The 9,243-nt window shown below is 38.6% G+C and overlaps 2 protein-coding genes across 4 annotated transcripts in view; both read left to right on the forward strand.

Moving 5' to 3' along the window:
• dennd5a (DENN/MADD domain containing 5A) overlaps window positions 1-3,886 on the forward strand; it is a 33,732-nt gene extending 29,846 nt beyond the window's left edge. For both annotated transcript variants that reach the window (XM_085379137.1, XM_085379145.1), the window contains 5 exons: window positions 42-223; window positions 475-557; window positions 1,299-1,422; window positions 1,768-1,936; window positions 2,391-3,886. In XM_085379137.1, the coding sequence (XP_085235263.1) occupies window positions 42-223; window positions 475-557; window positions 1,299-1,422; window positions 1,768-1,936; window positions 2,391-2,574 (742 nt within the window). In that variant the 3' untranslated portion in view covers window positions 2,575-3,886. The remainder of the gene's footprint in view (window positions 1-41; window positions 224-474; window positions 558-1,298; window positions 1,423-1,767; window positions 1,937-2,390) is intronic.
• Window positions 3,887-5,911: 2,025 nt separating this feature from the next.
• On the forward strand, window positions 5,912-7,634 carry sinhcafl (SIN3-HDAC complex associated factor, like). Of its 2 annotated transcripts, none has more exons than XM_085354893.1 (5): window positions 5,912-6,039; window positions 6,211-6,310; window positions 6,397-6,511; window positions 7,096-7,249; window positions 7,358-7,634. In XM_085354893.1, exons 1-5 carry the CDS (start codon window positions 5,912-5,914, stop codon window positions 7,533-7,535), a joined length of 675 nt encoding a protein of 224 aa, XP_085211019.1. In that variant the 3' UTR covers window positions 7,536-7,634. The 2 variants fall into 2 exon arrangements, with proteins under 2 accessions (XP_085211019.1, XP_085211012.1); XM_085354886.1 differs by having other exon boundaries at window positions 7,099-7,249.
• The last annotated feature ends 1,609 nt before the right edge of the window (window positions 7,635-9,243 follow it).

A 9,243-nucleotide genomic window follows, 5' to 3' on the forward strand; every position in this document is an offset into this window, starting at 1 on the left:
GTTGGTTGTCAAAAAATCGACTCGGCGTGCTCATCTCACAGGTTTCCGTGCGGCCGCTGGTTGGGGAAGGGCGTGGATGACGGCAGCCTGGAGAGGATCCTGGTGGGAGAGCTGATGACCCCCAGCTCGGAGAACGATGAACGGATGTGCCGCACACCTCCCATGCAGCAGTCCCCGGGAATGATTAGGAGATTTGTTACCATCTCGCCAAACAGCAAACCAAGTGAGTTTGTAGAGCGTTTTGTTCTACAAAGAACAAAAAAAAAACCCTTTGATGTGGGATTTAGCTGTTCCTCACCTGCTAATGATTAAAATCTTGCCTTAAAAAAAAGAAACGACCCAAAAACGCCTGAACGAGAAAACACAACGACAAATTGTTTTAAACCTGGATTGGGAGTTACCGTCATGTGTCTGCTTGTGTTGTCTCTCAGTATCTTTGTTGAACTTTTTTTTTTTTCTTCTTCTTTCATCCAGAGCTAAACACAGGTCAGATCCAGGAGGGAGTGGGAGAGGCCATCAATGGGATTGTAAAGCACTTCCACAAGCCAGAGAAGGAGGTGAGAGACGGCAGTCTAGACAGGCCCAAACATGTACTTCTATTATTCATCACAAATGGGGAAAAAAGCAGCCGTCTGCTCCGGTGGCCCCAGCCCCCCTCAGTAACTGTTCTGCCTGTATTATAGTTCAAATATAAAAAAGAGGGATTTGTGCTGGTTTTTTTTGGGTTTTTTTAATGATCTTATTTAGCTTATTATTATTATTTTGACCTAGAGTGCTGTCTGTTAATTTTCCTCTTCTGGAGGAACTAAAATAGAACTTGAATGTTGATAATTATTACATACTCGGGCAGGTGGAGAAGGAGAACTGCAATTGAAGATTTTTAAAGTGTGTTGTAACTTAGCTGCTGATTACAGGCTTTAAAAGTCATTCATTATAGTTTCAAAGGATTTTTTTTTACTGGGAATTCCCCTTCACTTTTGCTCTACCTCCTTAACACACCAACAGAACAATAACGTTGAAGTGTGTGTGTGTGTGTGTGTGTGTGTATATGGTCTCTTAGTTTAATGATGATTTAAATGTTTTGGAGTTCTCATTCATTTAAATATGACCACAGAGAAAGCTGTGGAGTAATGATCCTTTCCATTGTCTGTTCCTGCAACATATTTGGAAGGTGGTTTGGCATTTTAATGGGATAGCTGATCCATTAAATTGGCATTTTCAGGAAAAAACAGTCAGCAATTTTGAGGCAACTTGAAACGAGCTCTAAATGCATGCATGTATTTTTGCTCTCTCCACAGAGAGGCAGCCTGACCCTCCTGCTCTGTGGGGAGTACGGCCTCGTCTGGGCTCTGGAGCAAGTTTTCCAGCACGGTTTCAAATCACCGCGACTCTTTAAAAATGTCTTCATCTGGGACTTTTTGGGTAAGGACTCAAGCTTGTACTTGCATCCTGCATAACTGAATGACAAACGGTAAAAAGCCTGTGTCCCAATAAAGAACAACAACCAACTGCAGTAATCTGCAAAGTACATTGTGGTGTACGAGTACTTTGGAAATGTCTGTTGATGTTGATCGATTGTTACTCTATTGAAAAATGCTTTAATTTCAAAGAGGCCTCACATTTTTTTTTTTTTTTTTTTGTTTTTTTTTGTTAAAGTAGACCAATGTTTTGCTGTTACCTCTCAGGTGTAGTGTGTGTTTTAAATACTGTTAAAAACTGTTAACTGAGTGGTCTCCTTTGTTTTACAAAAAAAAAAAAAAAACACAGAAAAGGCACAAGTTTACTTTGAAAGTGCTGAGCAGCGTGAGGTGACCCCGGATGAAAACTGGCAAACCAGAGTGCGCCACTTCTGCCGCTTCATGCGCGCCATCAACAACGCTCCCAGAAACATCGGCAAGGACGGGAAGTTCCAAATGCTCGTCTGTCTGGGCGCAAGGTAGGAAGGACCACGTATGCTGCTAATGTTTCATCTAAAAAGAGATAATACACATTAATTAATAAGAGTAATTGGGCCCATCGACATGTGACTGTGCCAAAATTAGAGAGGTTATGTTAGTTTGGCTTGTTAGCGTGTATAAGCGTTAAAAGAAAACATCCGCACAAAAGATGAGATGAAAAAGTCCATAAACTAAATAAAGGACTCAATAAACATTTAGAACACTGTTAATATTCTTGTGGACAAAAAGGAAGTTGAGTGTTCAAAGTGGATGCAATAAAACTTCTTAGTGAAGCTCGAGACATAAAACAGTCTTTGCTGATACACTGATGTCAGGTTTTAAGCATAGTGTAATGTAGTTTGCTTTTATTCCACCACAGCTTGTGATTTTTATTGAAAACTGCATCACGTGTTAAGCTACACTGTTAACTCCACATGTGTCATCTTTTGTCAGGGACCATTTGCTCCATCACTGGATCGCTCTGCTCGCAGATTGTCCGATCACTTCTCAGATGTATGAGGACACTGCACTGATTAAGGACCGCTCGCTGGTAAACGCTCTGATCAGAGTACTGCAGACTCTGCAGGAGTTCAACATCACCCTGGAGGCTTCACTCGTCAAAGGTGTTGGCATCTAAAGCCAAACCAGTTTCCCACCCACTGGACTTGACCAGGACGATCACTGGGGACCACTAAAAAGAATAACTGAACCTTTTATATGCAGGAACAGGCTTGAACAAAGGAGACTTTCTGGCTTATATTAAAGCTACTGTTAACATTTGCCATATATTAAGTGCAATGAGCCTTTCCAGATATGTTGTTATTTTTATCCTTGACGATGTTGCCATTAGATGTTTAAAAATATGTTTTCTATTACGAACCATGATTTACACATTATTGACCTACTTGTGCTATAATGTTTTACTGAAAACTGAATATTTTCACCGTTATCGTGAACTGCTGGCGACGGCTATATTTAAGGGAAAGTGGGGGATCAAAACTGTTAATATATTTTCAGAGGGGGGAAAAAAAAACAGTATTATTTTGTTAAATTGGTCAAGTTGCTTGCTCTGTTATCAACTCCGAGTTCAATGTCATAACGCAGAGCTTGGAGCAAATGATGTGGATGTATGCTTTGTAAGTGTGTGTATGACAGGGAAGTTTGTAGAGCGTTAGGTGATTCACCACGTGGGCTGTTACATTCAGGCCTTTCCCTGATAGAAGTACAAGTATGCAAAATCTTTCACAAGGAGCACCTTCAGCAGAGATGAAGATCCTTGGTGTGTGTGTGTGTGTGTGTGTGTGTGTGGTTTTAAGCCTGTATTCAGCGATTAAGAAAAGTAACCCCAAAGTTCTCCAAGAGATGCTCGACCCTGCTTTTTGTGCGACCTGGATCACAACTACAACCTTCATGCTAACACCTCCAACCAGCCCCTTTCTCCTGCCATCATTACAGCTCTTACACTACATTTGCTGTTGTCTTCTGCAAACATAAAAAACTGTGATTATCTGAGTAGGCTTCCTGTGATGGGAATGATCTCCTGCTTCCCATGTGAGGAGCAAAAGGACTGTCCCCCCCCCCCCCCCCCCGTCGTCTCCTGATTTTTATTTTTCTTCCTTCGCATCATGTTTTCTTGCTATGCAATATCCACAAGAGAAATTAAACTCCCTGTAAACTCCATATCAGGGCGTCTTGAGATGGTCCCAGGCCCTCCTCCGTTATAGACATTTCACTTTACTGTGCAGAATATGTGATGGACTTCTTACCTGTGCCAACAACGTCTGGAATGACTGTGTTGTACCCATCTGTGTACGACCCGACACACAAGCATCTTGGGAGATATATATTTTTGTTTTCCAATACAGTTGTACATTTATTGATATAGCGGTGTAATGTAGTGTTTACTAAGTGAGCAGCAGTGTACAGTGTAAAAATATATTAAGAATAAAGCCTCTGTAATGCATTCAAATGGGTGATTTTGTTTTTCATTAACACATTTATATTATTTGCTCCAGGAGCTCTGGAGTTTTACAAGCTGCTAGAGAAAAACTTAAATATATGAATTTGGGCTTTAGAAATTAGGTTTTGTTTTTTTTGTTTTTTTTAAATGAAATGGCACATTTAACAGAATTGTTGATTAATCTAATAGTGATAATAGTGTGTGTGTGTGTGTGTGTGTGTGTGTGTATATATATATATATATATATATATATATATATATATATATATATATATATATATATATATATATATATATATATAAAAATTATAATGAATTTATTTACTGCCCTGAATTCAAGTAAAGTGCTTACAGTAACTAAAATGTGCAATAAAGGGAAGCTTAAATGCATATTTAGATGTATAATTTAGATGAATGAGCTTTTTAGGTCCTGCAGTCTTGATTTGATAGCTTTTAAATGGCTGTTGTACATTCATATTTCCGCTGAATGCCTTTTCTCGGCTGAGAAAATGTAAACAAACTCTTTCGCGCCATATCAAAGAGGTGTTTTTCTTTAAAGGCTTCGGCCATGTGCCTTGTGGGATTTTGAGTTTCAAGACAGTCCGTTCACATCTAACAACGGCACAACGCCTCGCTTGTTCACTACGCTTCCCAGAATTCATGTCTTCCGGCGAGTACGCGAAGGGGTCAGCGATTGGTTGGAATCAGGTTCAAACCCAACGGCTGCACGCCTTATATGGTCATGTAAGCTCTGCGTTTTCATTCCGGTTTTTTATGCAAATGTATTCTAATGACCAGCTGTATGCAGTTGTAGTAAGAGCATGCGCAGTGCGGGAAAGGAACACGGCGAAGATTCAAAGTTTTTGTTCGGTAAGTGCAGTCTTATGTCTCTTCCACTGATATTACATTTATGAGATTTTATTTATTCGTTATGTACGTGAAGAGTAGCCGTAATGTGGTGCAGTGGTGACCTGACGTGTGCTTTTCCATATGTCACGCGCCAAACGTTTAAGACTAACAGTCTCGACAATGGGGATAACGTGGAAGTGAACGAGAGCGTGGCGTGGTGCTGGTAGCGAAGTAGGCTAGCTGGAATGCTAAGGGCTAACAACAATGAACCATATTTGGCGCTCTAGCGGGCAAAAGTTTGAATTTAAAGGGAAGGATGTGTTCGTTGCAACTTTTTGCATTTTGTTAAAATTTCAGTGACATTCACTAAATGCAATGAGTTGATAAGTATGACTTATTTAGAGATGCGCATTTTAACGAATAGCACGGTAGCTTTTTGTTTGTTCACTTCAGAAAGCGCCGCTTACAGCCCGCTTTTTGTTTCGGATTCCCAGCGCACACCAATCTCCTGATAAACAACGTGTAATCGCTCGCAATCTCACTTTGTTAACGTTTGCTAGATAGTAAAATATAATCCATGCAGTGATGTTTGGAAAAGTGGTATTAATGCCTGCTACCGAGTGTAAAACGCTGCTCGTGTGACGTCCCCACGTTAACCGAGCTGTGCTTGAAAGTTTAAGATCCCGACTCGGACCCGCATCCGCGTGGATGATCCTCAGATCTTCTTTATGTGATAAGACGATCGATAACATGGCGATATAGCGTGCGTTTAGTGTTCGTGCTGTCTTGTTTTTGTTTTGTTTTTTTGGTGTTTTGGTGTTCCCGTGACTTGACTTTAAATTCCTCAACGTTACGGCTTTAGCCAAATGTAGTTGGGCATTTTCAGATGTTTGCGCACTATTAGTTTTATGTTTCGATTAGTTTAAAAAAAGTGATTTCTTGCAGGATTTATTATAATTGTGAGGTTGTGGACGGGTTTTCCTAGATCTGTATGTGTGCGCGTGTAGGGACCGCCCCCTTTTAGCAGTAGAAAGCACAACTGTCTGCAGACATCCACGGTGCTTAGAAAAGGTGGGACTGGGACAATTACCGATCGTGTGCTCATATTTTTATTCCTCCTTCCGTTTTCAGGATTTTAACCCTAACACCGACCAAGAAATAGACTATGTTTGGCTTTCACAAGTCAAAGATCTACAGGAGTAACGAAGGCTGTTGCATCTGCAAGACCAAGTCCTCCAGTTCTCGATTCACAGACAGCAGTCGATATGAGGAGACATTCAGGCTGTGTTTTGGGTAAGAGCTCGCATTTATTCATATTGAATTATCTGTGCATTCGTTTTTTGAGTTTTTTTTTCTTTTTTGCATACTTTATTAATGACTCATGTATTTTTATTTTTTTTTTATGTGTGTATATATATATATATATATTTTTTTTTTTTTGTGTATTTTTTTCTTTCTTTGAAGGCTCTCTGAGGATCGTGTTGGAGACATCTGCAACGCCTGTGTCTTACTGGTGAAAAGGTGGAAAAAGCTGCCTCTTGGCTCCAAAAAAAATTGGAACCATGTAAGTTATATCCACTTATTGGTACTGTTAGTGCATATTTGTCCCATTCAATGGACTGCTGACTTGTTGTGTCTAACCTAATTCAGGTGGTGGATGCAAGAGCAGGTCCAGGCTTTAAGGTGACAAAACCCAAGAAGATAAAAAATGGAGATGGGAAGAAGAAAAGCAAGCTAAAGAAGCTGCACAAGTTCAAGAGACAGAGTGAGTCATTTTAAAAACATTAAACCGTGATCTATTCTTAGTAATCTTGACAGATGCAGAATACATTTTTCTTAGCCCTCAAACAACTGATTTTAAACACTTTAGCTGCAGCTCATTCTCACTGTCCATCAGTCTTGGGTTTGTTATGTTTGTCTTCTCTGGCTAATTAAAAGCAACTGCTAGCATCATCTGGTGGCTGTTTGGGTTAGGGCACGCTGTTTAGCTTCAGGCTCATCTCAGGGCTGAAAGTTAATTAGAATTAATTGCCAATTTGGGTGCTGGATAAATGTCATTCACTGATCAAATTTTATTTAAAAACTAATAATAATATAATCATGTGTAACTGTGTAGTAGGACAAAAAAAGCAAATTCATTCCTCTAAAATCCAAAAAGTGATGACTTGCTGTCAAAAACAGTCATTGAACCATGAAGTGTAAAAGTTTTGATCAGTTTTAGAAATGGTGGCTAACTTTCTGCTAAATAAGTGATCGGTTAAATTACTGTCTTAAAATATTTAGAATTCAACAGAACCTTACCAAACAAATGTAAATATGATAATATTTAATATATTCCCTTTTCCTAAGCAGACTCTGATGCACACAGCACGACCTCCAGCGTGTCTCCTGCCCAGTCTCCCAGTTACAGCAACCAGTCAGATGATGGCTCAGACATAGAGTCCAAGCAAAGACGCTCAGCTCCCTCTATCTTCTCCTTCTTGGACCGTTCCTACTGGAAAAGGCAAGCTACTCGTTGACTACACTGAAGAAAAAAAATTTATATCTTTTTCAAAACGGAAAAAAAAGATTAAGCATTGTTTAAGTAACTTTTCACCTTTTAACTTTTTAGACAAAAGGTGTGCTGTGGGATTGTCTACAAGGGTCGGTTTGGAGAGGTGATTATTGATCCCCGGCTTTTCAAGCCCTGCTGCAGTTCCAAAAAACAGAAGACACTGACATCGCCCACGCAAGTGGCCACACACTTGCCGGACACACAACACCCAGAAGACATAAAAGAAACCTGGTGAATGCTATTGTTGTTGTTGAATTTCCCTGTTGGGGTTATCCATGGCATCCACCTGGATTTGTCTCCAGTGGTAGACCTCTCATTTCTGCTCCTCCTCTTTCCCATAGACAGTTATGTAGACCTTTTTTCCTTTGTAATATTCCTTTTTATATAGGTATTTTTTAAGATTTTTTGTAAAGAATTGATTTTTCTTACTTTCCTTCCTTTTTATTTTTTTATAGAAAGCACAAATGGGGAAAAAAAACCTTAAGGGCATTAGTGTTATTTATAGGATGAGGAGACAAATTTTGCTAAAGCTCTGCTTTTGACTCTGGATTATAATTTTTGTTTTTATGACATGATCATCCTTCTGTAAATACTTTGTCACCTTTTTTATACATATCAGGATTGTTTTGTTTTTCATTAGTTGTCAAATTGTGTGTAAATGAAAGACACCAGCTTTTTTGTGAGTGGCGTGACTTCAACATTTTGCTGTTTTGTCTATTAGTGCAAATGAATCTTTGAATTTTTGTTTTATTTTTTATTTTTAATACAAAAATGGCTTTTTCCTGACACCGGGGATCACTAGTATAACTGTTCTTTATCGATTTAATGATCTTTTAATATGTGTATATAGATGAGAACACGTAATCTTTGGACATGTATACAGCTTTAGCATGCCACAAGTTTGAAACACTCCATTTTAAATTTGTTCAGCAGTGTGTGCACATTAACTGATAGATGTGGTTCGACCATGCATGCAGTACATCCCTGTTTGTTGCTTTTTGCTTTTGTTTTTTAGTGGATTTTGTAAATACAATATTTTGGCTGTTGGAACATCGAAACTTTTTTTTTTTTTTTTAAACAATAACAGGAATAGAAAACCACTACGTCTGTTTAAAAAAAGAAAATGCTTTTGTGTGTCCCAACATTGTTAAAACATGTACTTTAACAACAAGAAGAAAAGAACGGGCTTTTTTACCACATGTTCACATTGTTCACATCTCTTTGATCAGATACATTTCTCTAAACACAACAGTGAGCAGCAACATTCCTCCTCCTGTGTGATTCATCTTTTGAAGTTGCTTTACATTTTAGCTCCCATTATCACCATTCAAAAAAATTGCTTTTAATGAAATGTGTTTGTCATGGCTGCGACTGTCAAAGTTCAAACTATGCAGACGTTTTGAATGTGAGAAGTGCTCTGGGGCCGTCCGTCGCTTTTGCTACTTCAGGTGTAAAGCGATGGATCCTTGCTCAACCAAAATTGGCTTGTGAAAAGCATCCATTATTTTAGCAATAATGTTGCATTTTTTTTCTAATTGTCCTAAGTCATTGTCTCACAATCATTCTTGTCTTTGTCATGTCAAAAATAATGCTCAGATTGCAGTTTTTTGCCATACTGTCTCAAATTAATACTGCAGTGATAACGGTTGCTTTTTTTTTGTTTTTTTTACATAATTATAAGTGGTCTCAAACTAAAAGAATTGACAGGCAATGCTCTGTAAAGTTGCTTAATATATTATCTTCTGCGGCAGGGTTGTTAAATGCTGAACATGTTTATGATTCTTATTAAAAGGAGAAATGCTGCTTCCTTTTAAGCTGGAAAATAAGCTTTTTTTTTTTGTCCTTAGGGAGTTGCCATATTTTTTAAGAGGTACATTTTGGGATATCAGATGTGCCTTAAAGAATTATTTGATCTTTCCGTTATGGTTCTTATGTAATTTATG

The sequence above is a fragment of the Diplotaxodon limnothrissa genome, linkage group LG1 (genome assembly GCF_057381915.1).
Source record: "Diplotaxodon limnothrissa isolate DT_005_m linkage group LG1, D_limnothrissa_male_GT1.1, whole genome shotgun sequence".
Classification (NCBI taxonomy): Eukaryota; Metazoa; Chordata; class Actinopteri; order Cichliformes; family Cichlidae; genus Diplotaxodon; species Diplotaxodon limnothrissa.